General features: G+C 47.1%; 1 protein-coding gene across 2 annotated transcripts in view; it reads right to left on the minus strand.

The window, feature by feature from the left end:
• LOC149350013 (ADP-ribosylhydrolase ARH3-like) overlaps nucleotides 1-17093 on the minus strand; it is a 101333-nt gene that overhangs the window by 55232 nt on the left and 29008 nt on the right. The window contains exon 2 of one of the 2 annotated variants that reach the window (XM_089579017.1): nucleotides 13932-14023. The exons of the other annotated variant lie outside the window; for it this stretch is intronic. Coding sequence (XP_089435143.1) covers nucleotides 13932-14023 — 92 coding nt within the window. The remainder of the gene's footprint in view (nucleotides 1-13931; nucleotides 14024-17093) is intronic. 2 annotated transcript variants of the gene reach the window in all.

The following is a 17093-nucleotide window of genomic DNA, read 5'->3' on the forward strand; positions in this document are numbered from 1 at the left end:
TTATCTGCAAAGTATTTAATCAAGGGGAGTTTTAATCCGGAGGCAATTTAAAAATGGGATGCCGCTTCATGTGCACATTGCAATTCAGAAAATCGTAACAAGAAATAAACGGCGGCAGTTGATTTCGGTTTTGCGCACAGTATATTGTCCAGCACGAAGCACTAACCAGATCACAGCGTCTTCCATTCCGAAGCAGCGGTGGAGGCCACGTAGGATGCACTGCCTTCAGTTGACTGAAACAACTTCCACAGGTGGAGCGTCTGAACTCCAGGCACTTTCTTTGCCAGTTTCCATTGTTCCTTCTTCACTTCACGAAAGTCTGCAAGCTCCCTCTGTGGCAGCTCCAGAATGGTGATGTTCTTTAGTGTTTCTTGAATTACGTCTACGAAGACTCCGGCTCTGTGTATGGCCTCACTTGCAGGCTTCCGCAAGTTGTGGTTCGAAGCTCAATGGTGGTATGCTGCGTCATGTTTCCTCTGGAATTGTGCCATTATCCACATGATGGCATTTTCATTTCGGAAAATTTTTAAATGAGCAGCGAGGTTGAGGTGCTGATTGCTATATGGGAATACGGTGAGCTAGTTAAAAGAAACTGACCGCTTCATCGTTTAAGAGAGAATTTCTAAGAGTGGCCATGAAATGCATTCCCTATAACTATATTATATCTGTGCAAGCAAGAGCAATACATGAAAAAACACACGGCTGCAAGAGAGGTGCAATTGTTTTACATTTTGATTTCGCCAGAAAATGAACAGTTGTGCTTTCAGACTCAGTACAAGCGTACCATTGGCAGAAAAAGCAGGTAACCGTGTTTACCTGCGTTGTCATGTCAAGAAAATCGACTCTTAACTACGCCGTTAATTTCGACGATATGTCTCATGATTCCGCTCATGCATGCTTGGCTCTGTCGAGAGTCAAAGCACATCTCGAAGAAAACGCACCAATCTACACCAAGATAATATATTTGAGCGACGGGGCTCCCGCTCACTTCAGGAATAAATACCAGTTTCATGAGGGGCAGCGCAGTGAATGTCAACGGACGATATTGATGTTTTCGGCCTCTGGACACTGCAAAAATGCTTGCGACGGCGTTGGTGGGCTAGTGAAACATTGAGCATCAAACCACAACTTGCGGAAGCCTGCAAGTGAGGCCATACACAGAGCCGGAGTCTTCGTAGACGTAATTCAAGAAACACTAAAGAGCATCACCATTCTGGAGCTGCCACAGAGGGAGCTTGCAGACTTTCGTGAAGTGAAGAAGGAACAATGGAAACTGGCAAAGAAAGTGCCTGGAGTTCAGACGCTCCACCTGTGGAAGTTGTTTCAGTCAACTGAAGGCAGTGCATCCTACGTGGCCTCCACCGCTGCTTCGGAATGGAAGACGCTGTGATCTGGTTAGTGCTTCGTGCTGGACAATATACTGTGCGCAAAACCGAAATCAACTGCCGCCGTTTATTTCTTGTTACGATTTTCTGAATTGCAATGTGCACATGAAGCGGCATCCCATTTTTAAATTGCCTCCGGATTAAAACTCCCCTTGATTAAATACTTTGCAGATAAATCGTTCCCCTCAGGAGACGACGTTTTGTCTCCTCCTGACAGTGCCTTCTAGAACCATTGAACACAGAGGTAAATAGACGCAGGTTCGAAAGCGCCGACTTCAGAAGCGCATTAATATTAACTTTTATATACAAAAATTTTTCTAAGAACCGAGAAATGATCTAATATCTTTCATGAATCGATTATATATACCAATAGACCGTACGAAGAATAAATTAGAAAATACAAACAACGTTTGACCGCTACCAGGCAATTCTTACGACATCAGGCAAAATAGCGAATTTATTCTCATTTTCATGCATTAAGAGCGCCGCTAACAAGCGAATAGAAGCTGTGTAAGCATTGAGAATGGTTCAGATATTGGGGTAAATAAAATGTAACCACGTTCAATGAGTGCTAAATCAAATTTCTGGCAGCTACTATTTCTAAGAGGCAGTAATAAGCAATTCTATATAACAAAAACATGAACTCAGTTATGTGTTTATTTTGTATTTTAAAACAATATAATGCAACACTTTTCTAGTGCCTTAAAATTATCATGTATTGAGGATTATTCAGGCAAATTTTAAGAAAATTCGATCATGGTGTTTTTTTTTTAAACCCAAGTCAAAGTTGTCACTTTTTTGGCGTTTTTGAACTTCGGCCAATTTTGAGACCGTACTGAAAACTATCTGCCAAGTCTAGAGCAGCAGAACTTGCCTGAGGTGAGTAAAAACAGCTGAAAAATACTGAGAAATATATTCAGTGGGAAGATCTTTAGGCATCTTGCCCTAAGGCTGCCCTGAAAAGTGCCTTTTTTGCACCGCATAGCTCCAGAAGCGAAGTTTGCAATTTTTTTACTCAGAAGGTTGAAAGAGCAAGCAAACAATTTTTATTTTCTCGCATTGTACAAGGTGTAAAGAGGTTCTGAAAAAATGATGATGCGCGGAAAAAATTTTTTGTGCATGGAATGAGGCTTCAAACTTGCAACTTTGCGAAGTGCCAAAAACGACATTCTCCACCTCTTGTGACGTGCGATTTTTTTCCGAGAAAACTACGAAGCTTCTTGCAAAACTAAGGTTCATTCCTTTGTGTGGACACATTTGCTCATCATATATAAAAATTTCATTGAAAACAAAAAATGGTCATGGGACCTCGATTACCGTTCTTATCTGAACACGCCCATATATATATATATATATATATATATATATATATATATATATATATATATATATATATATATATATATATATATATATATTCCATGGCGCCCTCGCCCCGGGCGGGAATAAATTATTGAATTATTTACACCATTCCAATAAAGTCAATACCCATCGGGGAATGCTCTAGAGGACAAGTAATTTTGTGCCCGTCTTGGCGTCTTTTTGGCTTGGATACAAAACGAAGCGTGCGGTGATGAGTTTCTCACGGCGCCGCCGCAACTCCGACATGTGTGCTGTTCTGGTCGCCTACATTTGACGTTGGCGGATCGGATCCGCCGTCGGTCGACCTTCTCCTGTTCCCGAAGTCCGAAGTTAGGGTGTCGACCTATATGACGTATTGATCAATATTGCCAGTGTCGGGTGTTTCACCACAACGATCGGCATTTTTTGTAAAATAGGATTTTTGAGTTAGAAGAGCGCTTTTATCGGCATAGGACTGTTAGCGGTGTAGTGCGTCAGAATACAGCGGTGACGTGCTAACTATTGTCCTGGTTAACTAATACTGAAGAGCTAACTCTTTAACTATTCCTCTTCATCTCCTTATTTATTCAAAGACGTGTATAGCCCACCGTAAGTAATATACATACCAGTTTTTTTAACTTAGAAAACTCAGTTGCCTTCAGCGGTGTGGCCTAACAAATTTTGTCTATTTCGATGACTTACGTGCACTGGAGAGGTTGCTTTACATGCAAGGTTTTCGAAAGCGCATGCATTTTGGCGCAGTGTAGCCAGAATTTGTTCGACCACAGCGCCGAGGATTATTGCGCTTTCAAAATTCTCAAAACTGATATGAATATTACTTCCGGTGGGCTACACGCCTCCCAATAAATATGTAGACCTATCAGCAATAGTTAAATAGTTTACTATTTCATATTAGATCTCAGCTGTATTCTGATGCGCTACACCGCAGACAACGCTATGGCGAAAAAAAAATTCAGGGGGCACTTTGACTGTCTAAAGTGCGTATAGGCGAAAGCGCTTTCCGCACCACTTTCGCTGCTTCTGTGGCACTGGTGGCGTCACATATAATTGTGTACTAATTACTAAGTGATGACAAATCACTAATTAATGGTTAATTACTGATTACTGCCTGAATACTAATTAACTGCTAATTAATGACGCTTAAGGTTCGCCTTTAGCAGTGGAACGTGACAGCGTGTTGTTGCGCTGCCAGGGAGTCCACGAAACGCCACCACCCATTCGGCGCGATGCCTTGCCCTTTGAACGCAACGCTTTTTGAGGAAAGGAAATGGCGCTGTAATTCTCTGTCATCTCAGTGGACACCTGAACCGCACCCTATAGGAAGGGAGGAAGTGGGTGGGAAAGAAGACAAAGAGGGCCCGTAATGAAGAAAATGAAAATTGTATTTGTGGAAAGGAAATCACGCAGTAACTGTCTGACATAGGTGGACACCCGTCAAAATTCAGGGGGGGCACTTTTTTGACCTAAAGTGTGGTCACTGATGTGTGGTTAAGGTGTTAAGCTTCGCCTCTAAGAGTGGAACGCGACAGCATCTTGCAACGCTGCCAGGGAGTCCATAGAACGCCATCGCCCATTTGGTTCTACGCCTCGCTCGTCGGTAAATCGGTTTTTGAGGAAAGGAAATGTATCTGTCTCTCATATCTCGGTGGACACCTAAACCTCACCGGAAGGGAAGGGAGGAGGATGAGAGTGAGCGAAGAGACCGTATTCACTAGACGCGCCTTTGTTCATTCCAAACCATCGAGCTGGCATGGCGGAGTGGATAGCATGCTCGTCTCGCACGACGAAGACCGGGGTTCGATTCCCGAGCTCGACCAATTTCCTACTCGTTTTTATTTAATTATATGACATGACTAGACAACTTAATTAGGCTAATTGTGTAATTAAGCAATTAACTAAGCTCAGTCCCACTTCCTTGGAGCATCACTATACGATCCCTTCAATTGGTTGCACGGTTACTAGCCAAAGTACAATTGGCCCCGTTTGAAATTCGCGCACTGTGACGTCACGACCGTTTCGACCAATTGAAAAGCGTGACATTTCTGCCGACAACTGCTGCTTACAACGATGAGACATTAAAGGCTTTCGCCGTAAAAATTGGCTGAACTAGGCAACGGCCTAGTTTGATCGGCGTGAGACGGTGGCTAGGCGGTGGACGCGGCCGCTGCTTCGCGCTGACTCTTCCTACGCTCCAGCTCAAGCGCGGCCCTCCTAGCCCGAACCTCGTTCGAGACCGCAGTTCCGGAAGTTGAAAATTTTCCCTTTACGCGCCGGCACCATATCCGTTCCCAGGGCTGGTCCGATCGTCTTCTCGCTCGGCGGCGAGTGCAGCTGGGTCTTGTCGACGGCCAGCCTCCCGAGCACGAGCGCGATCAGCGTCCTCTTCATTCCTTTTTCATTGGTGCTAAGCCCGGCAACGCGCTGCTGCTCCACGCTCCCTCTATCTTTCATTTATGTATTCTTTATCTTGAGAGGTCTAATAAAACGGTAATAGAAGGGCAGCTGCTGCGCCATCCGCGCGCGCTGGTTTTTCGCTTTATTTTGTTTCTCCATCCGCCCACAGGGGGAATATTGGCTGAGCTCCCTCTCGTTGAGTACTCAGCCTCCGAGCTGCGGCCACTCGAAAGGAGAAACAGAGAGCCGATCGGATTGGCTCATGTGGCCGATAGCGAGTGGCAGGCGACATCGCTGCGTTTATCTCTGTATTCAATATCTCTGTCTGCAACACCCTCCCTTCATTTTATCCCCCCTACTTCCCTTCTTTCTGTCACCACTGCCCCTCCATTCATTATCTCACTTTTATTCCCAGGCCGCTTTGACCGGTGACCTTGGACGGGCTTCATCCACGCAACGGCTAGAGTATAGGGCTGCGTATAACAGCTCAAGCTGTAAAAGCGCTCTTCCAACTCAAAAATCCTATGTTTAAAAATTGCAGAGCATCTTAGCTGAAACACCCGGTAACTACTGCAAATGACAGCAATAGCAAGAGACGTTTTGTCATGAAGAACGACTCCGTGCTGATGCCTTTGTAACGGTGCGACCTTGACGTTGCTCGTTAGAGGTTAGATATATTCGAGCCCAAACTGCGCCGCAAACGCATATCCCAACTGCTCTTATTATGCTCACGCGAGGACTTGGATGACTGCTCAGAAGAAGCCTTCCAGTACGTGGCCTAGCAGTTTGAAGATGTTTCGTACCTGAGAGTGATTAACTGTAACGCGAACGCCGCGGTAAGTCATACGGCTTTAATCTTGTTCCTTTTTGTCGCATACCCAACAATCCTGTACAAGAGCATTTTTGAACGGGAAACAGTCTATGAACACAATCTTTTTCATATATTGGAAGATTTCACTGTAACAATCAATATATCCGCAGATCTCCCGTGTGCAGGCTTTCATTTTTGTTGCTATTAACTTTTTTGCTCTAGTCAAAAGCGTTCCCCATTTGTTTTCTGTGGCAGTCTTAATAGCTCGATGCGCGTAATGGAAACACCTTAAAAGAAACATTTTGCTTCACATCGGAATAATGGGCCATTACCTTCAATATTTCCACAATAGTACCTTGCAGTTTTTAAACATTCAAAATTTTTGTCCAAGAATGTTGGATATGTTCAGCTCTTTCCAAAAGAGCGGAAGGAGAAGCCGAAAAAAAAAAACTTTCGGAGATTCCTCGCAGTCGCGCGAAATAAAACAGCAGCAATAACTATAAACCCCCCCCCCCCCCCCCTCCTCCAGTCACACGGGCATATACGAGTGCTTGGATCAGATGACCGCGGTACATTCGCACTGCTTGGAAACCAGGATTGGCGCGTTCCCAGCAGTCACAATGTGAACACATAAACGTTGGTTTTCATTCAATCAGAAGGTGACTGCACGATACCTGAGCGACGACATCATCGAGGGTCCTTCAACGAAACACGTACTTCTACGGCGCAGTAGATTCCGCACATGGAACCGCGCAATGTCATCGAACTCCTCGATTGCACCGCAGTATCAGTGAGCTAGGTGTGGTTCATCGACCATGAAGCCCAGGACGTGCGAACAGATCCAGAGACAAAATAGCATTTATGTAGGTTACTCCTGTGTTATTTTTGGCGGGCAATATCTCAATGGTACAATGCGGTGAATGAGCGAGTTGTGTTCTCCTCGGAAGGTGCTTCAGAGCCCCATAAGTGGTATCGTTGACTCGCACCGAGGCCACGCTCTCCTGGATCTATTTCGGCCACGAGTTCTCACTCAATCTACGCACTGAAGAATGCTGTTTCTGTGAAACAAGCCGCGGCTATGACATGGACCAGGAAGTTTAAAGCAAAACAAGCTATTAGGCAAGCATTAAAAAATGGCACCGCTAGACATGTACGAAGTCATAGGCATTTACGGCATTGGCGGTGTCAGGAGATAGCTTGGCTTGAACGTTGAAGTAATAGTAAAAACAACGAAGCAACGAATACGGGCTCTGAATTATGCACTCGGGCTTCCTTGCAGGTTGGCGTCGTATAATGGCTGACGCTTAAACAATGCAGTTTTAAACTGGCGGTTCTCTGATAAGAACGAGAAAACAGCGGCGTGCTGCTGCTGCTTCCGTCAAAACTACGCCCGCCAGAGAGTTCAGTGGCTGCTTTGTTGGGACAGCAAGCCTTATCGCCCTCAGCCTCTCGATAAACGCAACCATCGCAGGCCCCAAGAGAATGCTGATTGTTACAGTACGCGATCACTGCTGGTATGCGATGACCTGAAGCGCAGCAACACCCCTTCGTCCCCAAGACAACGCTGGTGTTAGCTGAACCGACTGAACAAGCGGGAAGATAGCGACCGACGGGCGTCATTTATTACGTATGCAACTGGCCCCAGGTGGCGATCTCCCCGCCGAAACAATTCACCAGCCATCAGCGCGGCCTAACTGGCTGATAAAGGCAAAATAGGGACGATACCAATGACGTCTCCCCTCTCTTGGAGATTCCTCGAAACCACGTCCTCCGACGGTACGACGATAAGCCCCGCCAGAAAACTTGGCATATCGTCTAAGGCAACGAAACGGCGCGAAAAACGGGACAGGAAGATAAGCGACAGACATCGGCACTTGCTATTGTCCTTGCTATAATCATGAACCAACTTGCCCAACAAACTTCCCCTTTGGCATATTGCCCTAGGTAGCGATGATGGTGCTGAACGAACACCAGAGGGGAGCACAAAGTCAAGCAGACCGACAAGTTAGCGTCACGCGATAGCATATATGTCATTTTTACCGAAAACACAGTATTCATAAATAGGGGTGTGCGAATATTCGAAATTTTCGAACAGCGAATCGCATATCCCTCTTTTCGATGCGCTGAACGAATCAAATAATGCATGTCCAAAATTATTCGACACTAATCGAATCCTTTCTTAAGTTTTCGCATAATTTTCGAATTATTGGCACGAATTTCGGATAGGGCATGCCGTAATTTTTTTTTTTTCGACGACTGCATCAAAAACCAGATTCGCACCGACGGCACATAGCATGCTACCGCGACCTGTCTCTGCAAGAAAGGTAGTTGAGCTCCGCGACACGGACCATTTGAGTGGTGGTGTTCATAGTGCTTGTACAGTCGGGGACAAACGTCTCCGGACCACGTGTTCCTCTAACGAAGCCGATAGCTCCGCGATAGCTCTGCTATCAGTCGGCGGCTGGAGACCACACTTGTGGAGGTAAAAGTTAATTTTTTGTTCTTTCATCTCCACAAGTGCGGTCTCCAGCCGCTGTCTGATAGTAGAGTTATAAGCTTCGTTTGAGGAACACGTGGTCCGGAGACTTTTGTCCCTGACTGTACAGGTTCAGCAGTGCTTACCAAACCTGCCTTCATCCCCGATATCAGAGGCTCTAATCCTCGTCCCTCTCGTCAACTGGGGCGCGATTACGAGTTGCTCAAAATCGTCTCAATCGGAAAGTGTCTCAAAAAGTGTCTCATTTGCCCCGTTCCTATTGGTCGGTCGTGACAAGCGGCCATATTGGTTTTTTGCGTCACCGGCCGACGTCAGAAGTGCGCCAGAAGTGTTGACGTTGCTTGCCTAATTATGCGAGCCGATTGAGACGATTTCTTGCGACTGGAACGAGTGGTCTCAAACCGCTCGAGACAGAAAATGGCGGTTGTTTACATGGCCGGTGGCCGCGCGAGCAGCGGTGTAAGAGGGTGCATGAAGACGGTTTTGACGTGCCGGACGAGTTGTTTCGACGTTTTGACATAGGAAGGAGCATAATGGCTGTGCGACGAACTCGCCGTTGAACTTGGAGGTGTGCGGGTGAGTGCGCGGTCAGTGGAGCGGCAAGTGCCTGTGCGCGCCTTCGCCGCCGGTGGGTTTCAAGACACCGTAGGAAATGAAGTAAACGTCGGCGTAGCCCAACCGACTGTGCAAGTGTTTGCGGTGAGTTGCGGAGACCACTGTCAAAGTTAAGTCGCAGAAGGTGCGCGCTTTCCGACGAGACCCCCAAGACAAGGCGGCGGCGAAGGAGGACTTCCTTCGCATAAACTTTCGCCACCGCAGTATCCCCGGCGGCGTCATCCGAGCATCATCCGAACGGAACGGCAACAACACCAACACGAATGTCAAGTGCTTAACCCGAAGCGGGCGGCATGTGTTGGTTACGAGGCGTCGTGAGTGATAGTTGGCGCAGTGACCGGGCGCGTGCCGGCCTTAATTCCCGCAGTGAGATTGCAAGCTCCCATCAGCTGCACCGGTCTGCTTCCTTATGTCGGCAGTTGCTGCAGTGTGATTATTCATGGTCGCCGGGTATGTTCTGAACAAAAATAAATATAATCACGCATCGCCCTTGGAGCACATTTGCCGTCGATAGCAGCAAGGTGAGTTCACACTGGCGAGTCGCGGAGGTCGCGCGACAGGCTTAAATCGATTTATTACGCTCCCTCCCCGCTTTACATGTGCTTCGCAAACCGTAACTAATTGACCGAAATCGGTCGCCTAGAATACTAGCGCGACGATTGCAACTCGCCAGTGTGAACTTGCCTTGAAGCTGCCTTCGCCGGTTTTCGAGCCAAGCGCTCCTTCCAAATTGTTCTCGGCAGACTCGTAGCAATCACTGCCTTTAAACAGATTTTTCCGCGCACTTAAGACGTCTGCGCAGTACTTTGATTCTGCGTAATGTGTAAAAAAAGAGGACAGCCGTCGAATCAGCTGATTTTTTTTCTGGCTGCCATGTTTACGATGGCTGAATATGTGCGTGGAGGGATAAGGCTGAATCGGTTGAATCAGGCGGCAGCTCACGCCGCCTAGCCGCCGCTACCGACGCTTTTCCAGCGTCAGCGCACCCTCGCGGCAGCAAAAGTGACTGAAGAGCAAACTTAATTGCAAAATTGAGGACGCTTCTTCTTTTGCTTCATGTCGTTCAGTTTGAAACGTAGTTTGTTAGCGAAATAAAACATTCTTCAAATTATTAACGGCGTGTTTACAGCAAAACTTTAGTATACGGTCCCTTATTGCGCAACTAAATGCTTCCTGGGTGGAACCCTACTATTAGACACCACAACCTCGCTGCTAATTGGTTGATTCCGCGGTCAACAACTCGCGGTGTCGTCATTTTGACGTCAGAGTCTCAAAATTGAGACGAAAACTCGTAATCGCGCCCCTGAGATTTTGCGCTACAGCTTGTTTACTGCCGTTATCAGCAGCAAAAGGCAATTTCCCTATGCGCGTGGCATGACGGTAATAGATATATACTGACTTCGTGTTATGGTGCAAATGGTGTAGCATCTTTCGAAATTGACAGATTTAATTCCATGACAGCGCAGCCGCTAGCGCTTCGGTGTTTCGCATGAATATTAGTTCCCCGCGAATATTTGCACAAGTAGCCAATAATCATACAAATATTCGGTTCGCATTCGATTCAGTTTCTAACTAACCTATTCGTATTCGATTCGGCCGCAATGCTGGCCTATTCATATTCAATTCGTTTTCGGAGAAATACTATTCGCACAACCCAGTGATAAGCCAGAAAACTACGTAAAAGCGGAATGCACGTGGCGACACCCCTCGCGATTCCCTGCAACCGCGCCTGGTGACGTGGATTCCTCGCCGGCCACGACTGGCTCATCGCTTTCTCGTGCAAAGTTGAGCAAATATACAGCCGAAATATGGGGAAAGCAGCGCGGCGGCTGCAGGCAAGAGTGCGATGGGTCTCATAACTCAAACAGCGCAAACCACACGACGAGCAGCGAGACGAGACAGAAACACGAACTCTTGAGACTTTCGCCTCCCATTCTGTGTTCTGAGCCTGCGTGTAACCTTGCACGCCGCGATTTCAAAACTGCCATCTCTCAACGGCATTACGCCAGCTATAGCAAGGCGTTATAATGTTTACTTTTTGTATATATATTTTCAGATAGTGTGCATAGCTCTGCCAAGTTCCTTCTTGCTATCGCTCCTATCTGTACTTCCCCTACCTATAATCTCCCTGTCCCTTTTATTTCCGCCAGCCGCAGCTCTCCACCTTAAGTCAGTACATAGCAATTGTTCCGGCTAGCACTATCCTTTCGCTGTAACGCGAAAGCATAATAAGGCTCACTTTCAAGGTCATCTCCGCAAAACGTGTCCGCAGAGAATTTGTCCGCAAAAAACGGCACCATATGTTTCGTCACCAGTCAACGTCATGCCAAGCCCCATGGTCGGTGTAATATGTCGTCATGAAGATGATGATGTCAAATCATTATCAACTTTAATCAATAATAAATTAAAGCTAATTAATATGCCTAATTAATGCTAACTATGTGACGCAAAAACTAATGATTCGTGAGTATATGAGTGTGACCTCACACAAAGTCACGTGATAACGATGCAATGTGACGTCATATCAAGTCAGGTGACAGATGATTGCAAAGGGTTCAGGCAAGGTAACAAGTAAGCTACATGCCCCAATCCCCATCCCCTAATCCATGAAGGTGCAGATGAAATCCCAGCGATGGCATCACTGGCTCACCTCAATGTGGTGGCTGCTTTCTCGACTACATTGAAACAAAATTTTGAGCAGCCGTTCGTCGTACAGCTGCCCGGGTGGTGTCATCATAGCATTTCTCTATGCATATAGCTTACATGTTTTAGCCAAGCTGGAGGCTAGCTTTTTACAGGGGTTCGGACCGATCACATATGAGCCTTCAGCTGCATGCTTTAAGGCGCGGTTGAGGTGTCCACCAAAATGTCGAGATGTGTGAGCTACTGCGCCCTTTTCTTCCCTCAAAAACCTTTCCTTTCCTCAAAATACATGCTTTCGCATTCCTCCAAGTAAGCTGACTTAAGTGCCCTCAGAATTTGTATTTTATAATAAACCATTGCTACTACTTTTTTTTATTATTCCCAAGTATCAAGAAACAAATATAACAATTGCTTGCCACCAACCTGGCATGCCATTCAGTAGATATGAAACGCCAAGATTAAGCGGAGCGCAGCAAAATTCTATGATATCAATTTTGTCCCAACCTCTGGGGGAAAATGCGACAGTACATATAGGTAAATAAGACGCCCTTCGGAAATCAAGACATTACGCATTCTTGCAGCGAATGCACACGCAATTGGCTCCATGGGCACCAACATAATCTTTATGACCCAATCGGCTAGATAAACACTGCATCCTGACACAACCAGGCAGTGTTTTCTGTCATTACTCGCTGTAGACCAGGCAGTTATACAGCCAGGCTTCACGGGTAGCCTGATTACGAGGCTATTTTCAGTTTTCTTACTTTCTCGCAAACTTCTGTTCGAGCGTGACGGTTGTCACTCTTTCGCTTCCTCCGTATCGAATGGACAGGCGGTTTGGTTTGATTCGCAGTGCGTGAACACGAGCTTTTGTACGTGATTGTAGGGGAGTCCGAACAGGGCTCGTTCCATTTTAGGTGTGCGGTGAAAGTATAGCTGCCCTATAGTAAAAGTGCAGTGCTTATGTTCTTAAGAATATTCATGCATTTTCTTTCCATCATATACTTTCTTTACTGTTCTGTGGTAGGCGTCTTTAAGGAGACCAAAATGCTTGGTGGCATTGACACTGCTTGATATCCTCCAGTGCTTTCTTCGTGCCTTCGTCGCGCCACAATGCAATCAGTGTTTTCCTTTTGCACAGAGGGCAATACGCTTGTCTAGGAGACGTTCTGGGCGTGTTTCGGGCTGAACGCCCGATATCTAGCGATAATATTTGGTGAAAAATGGTCTCGATGTAAGCCTGTGCAGTTAAACTCATTCGATTTCATCGTCATTTTTTGCCTTCCTGCGGATCCCACAGTTCGGTCGTTCTAGACATGTGTTTTGCCCTCTGTACGCTTAGACCAGCCTAGACAGCGCTAAGACCCCCCCCCCCCCCCCCCCCCCACACACGCACACTTAGTTTCTGGACCTTCAGTGAACACCACGTGAGCGACGCTGTCCATGACACATTCCATACCGCGCTGATACGAAAAACACTGCTGGAAAATGTTGCGCATCACCACTGCGTACAACGCTTCGAAAACAAGTCTCAAATTCTTCTGCGTCTCAGGCTCTCAGTTTTCACACGAACTTTGTCAAAACGCACGGATAAGCAGGTTCGCTCCGCAAGAGTTTCGGACGATGCCCTTTCCAAGCGCCGCATACTTTACCTTTTGTGACGTTTGGCTTTCTTTAGGTGGGAGTAAGTGCTACAGCCTGCAAGATAGCCCCAGCGAAACGCAGACAAGCGCAGAACAAGAGACGCAGCTCCTAAAACAAAACAAAGTCCAAAGCCAAACACACGTTACCCAAACGCCGCGCCTGCCACGCTTTAGTCAGAGGAGATTGTTGTTTCAGAAAAGTAGATATCAATGTTTACACAAAAGTGCAGCGCACAGCGTTTGAGAAATACCTAGGCGAAGGCGCAAAAAAAGAAAAAGCACTTTATCAAGCAGACGGTCGGTAGACGAAGGGGGAGACCATATTTTCAGAATTAGTCATCAGTGTACAAATGAAAGAAGCGCGAGCGCACAAGGTCGACTGCACTCATCAACCGCTCTGCACCTCAGCGTGCAGGAGCCCACAGAAGTTTTCGGAATGCAAAAGTCAAGCCAAATGCTCAGTTTTCTCGATGACTGAAGGCGCCACCTGACGTAAGAGTTGGGGTTGGTCCAATGTTTAAGGGAATCCCCCAGGGTGGAGCAGATTTGAAATAAGGGATTACTCGTTGTCGATTACTCACTGACATTCCCCCAAGCACAGACATACGAGGTTTTGGGTGTGCAGTCGCTCTGGGGTAGGTTGTGTAGAGCGGACCCCTCGCTTCCCGGCTACCTGCGTAGAGTTTAGAGGAATTAAGAAATTTCATTGTTTTCGTGTTCCAGAAACTTTTGTGGGCATCTGCACGTCTGTGGAAAGGCGCAAGCATATGACGCGCAGGAGAGCGTTTCCGTGTTTCCAGTGACAGCTGCGCTTGGCAGGTTCAGCGAAATCACGCCGTTGTCGCCCGCGCTATTCCACTCCCCCCGTTCGTCTCACTCCGCCTAAACCACGCCAGTAGCCTGCGTTAAGTGGATAAACACGCGAACGCGCGTGGCGCAAAGTCGTGCATGACACATGCCTGCCTCACAGCCCTGCTCCCACATCTCATACCCCAACACCTCATAACTGACTGGCTACGGCACCGAAAATCACTCTAAGTTAAAAGCATTCACTAGAGCTTATCTGTGAACAAATGCGAGTGTAACGACATGAAAGCAAGACATCCCACACCCCTACCCAGGGTTACTAACCCAGACTGGTATCAACATTTCGCAATGCCACAAGAGGAAACGTCGGCAGATTTTTTTTTTCTCTCAGCAATAGCTGTTAGTAAAGCACCCGGCGAAAAATTGGCGTCGGTGTTGTCTGATGCCCGCAGCACCGCGACGCAGCGCAGCGCAGGCCTGTGGAGAGCAGAACCACTGCGTAGTCTAGAGCAGACGGTGACAGCTCTGCCAACTACGCACGGCGGAGCGACCCAGCGAATGCGAAGTGAACACCTCTGTTTGAGATGCGGTACCTTGATACAGCTTTAAAAGCTTCAAGCGTGCAATAAAGTGGGCTCCGGTTAAATAAAACTCAATTGAACAGAACTACTGGTTAAACGAAACTAGGGTAGAGACTTTTGTTGGAGTCCCATAGAAGCAGTGACAAATACTTCGGTTAAACGGAACGCTATATTGCTATTAATCTTCAAAATTCACGCAAAGGAGGTGACTTTGTAGCGGTGTTTTCACCACACGACCTTTGCTAGGGAATAAATGAGCGATGGGTAGAAAGTTGCACTGCCAACATCGATACACTTGAAGTCAGATCGCAACCTCCGTTTTACTCTCGGGAACTGCAAGATGTTAGGCAACATATTCGCCATGTGCTCTCAACACTGGGGTTTTGTAGAATAGGGTGGCCCTATCGGTTAGGGGGCTAGGGAAACAGCGGGGCGCCAGTGCGCATGCCGAGAACGCTAACGTCCTTTGGTTCAGAGCCCTGCGCATGCGCACTGCCATCCCGCTGTTTCCCTAGCCCCGTAACCGATAGGGCCACCCTATTAAAAACTCGCTATTAGAGACTTTTAGAGCATAAGTACCTTACCGCTTAGGGAGAAATAGCAGAATAGCGGGACGCCAGTGCGCAGGCGCAGAACAATAACCCCAAAGGCGTTATTGTCCCGGCCTGCGCAATTGGGCACCGCTATTTCCCTATCCCTCTAACGGATAGGGTCATCCTGCTCTAAAACTCCCTATTATTCCTGAGGTTCGTGGCCGATAAAGGGAATCCAGTGAAAACGACATTGACGTTAGCGGTCTCGCGCGCTACGGTATCAGACTCAGCGGCAACCCGTTGCGCATGCGCACCTATCGCGTGGAAGAAAAACCGCAAAAATTTAAGCAGTACGCAGACTCGTTCTTTTTGCACCCCCAGTAATAATAACACTCGACGTGTTTGGAAGAATGCGACAGGTCACGATTTTTCTAGTCGTTCGCTTAAACGAAAGTTCACTTAAACGGAACACTTTTTTCTTGTCCGTTCGAGTTCTGTTTAAGCGGTGTTTGATAAATTTATCTCAACGGCAAAATTTCGCGTGACATGACTAGAACAAGTTATTCAGCAGCGAGAGCACATATTAAAAGCCAAATAATATACGAGCCGAAGGCAATCCCGTTATGCGATTGCTTTACAAAGCCTGATTACTTTGCAAAGCGCAGTATCGTACAAATTGTTTGAAAAACATACTGTAAACGGTACTCTGAAGGAATCGAGAGGGAATAGACTTTATATTTTCGCCTGACGCACGGGAGCAATGAGAGTATGAATGAGTTAGTTTTTCTCAGCACTTCATGCGTGAATCGGAAAGGACAAGCAGTTTTAACGACCTCTTCACACGCTCAGATGCTCACTGGGCCCATGAACCGAGATAGATTGCAGGCTCCTGGCCTAAACCACCCATTTCTTCATAAATTTTGAAAAGATTAAGGCCGAAAGTGATGTTGCTGCTACTACAATAAATCGTACATTCAGTGCAGAGCTATGTAGCGGCACAGCTGCCTTGATCGATCCTCTTCCCCCCCCTCCCCCCCCCCTTCTCATCCTTGTTTCTTAAACGGTGTTATCGATGTGCACAATCATCGCCAACAACAATACAAACCGCGCTCAGTCCGCTTTAGGACAGCGGCCTTATCCAATGCCCTCCAAGCACCCACGTCTTGGGACAATCGCTGTCACATTATCCGAGAAAACTTCCCGACCTCACTGCTCTTTTCACGTAAAAGAACAGCGCTAGGAACAGAAGAGCAGATACACAGGCACTTCCCTTCATGCTTCGTCTGTTCTTAGCTCTGTTCTTTTAGGTATGCAGTACGAACTAACCCGACACCTTGCTCTTGCTCACCGCTCTACCTAAGCTTCCTAAGCTTCCTAACCTCCTCACCCTACCCAAGACTCGCCGCCCGCTGAGATGACCTTTAAGTTACAATGGCCGATTGATACGTTTCAGAAGTTGAACATTTTTTAAACGCATTGCAAGCTTCTCACAACTATTGATAAGTAAAGCCCCACAAAAAAAAAAGTTTCCCAACCAATCAGCAAAGCGCAGCCGAGTCCGATCGGACGCAATGTCCAACGTACTGCGATGGGACACCCCTACAAGCCCCGCAGGGCAATTCCGGAGCACATTATCTGCACAGCGACAGTAAACCACGCACCATCGCCGACTGCTTGCAATGACAGGGGTGGAAATAAACGCCATGTCACTGGGCAAACCAATACAATGCGCTGCTCCAAAGCGTCCCAGGTCGGTCACGTGCGACGCCAGTAAAAACACTCTCGAGGCGAAAAATGAAAACACCCACAATAAAACGGCTGG

Source organism: Amblyomma mixtum, chromosome 3 (genome assembly GCF_055824585.1).
Source record: "Amblyomma mixtum isolate Tamu chromosome 3, ASM5582458v1, whole genome shotgun sequence".
NCBI lineage: Eukaryota > Metazoa > Arthropoda > Arachnida > Ixodida > Ixodidae > Amblyomma > Amblyomma mixtum.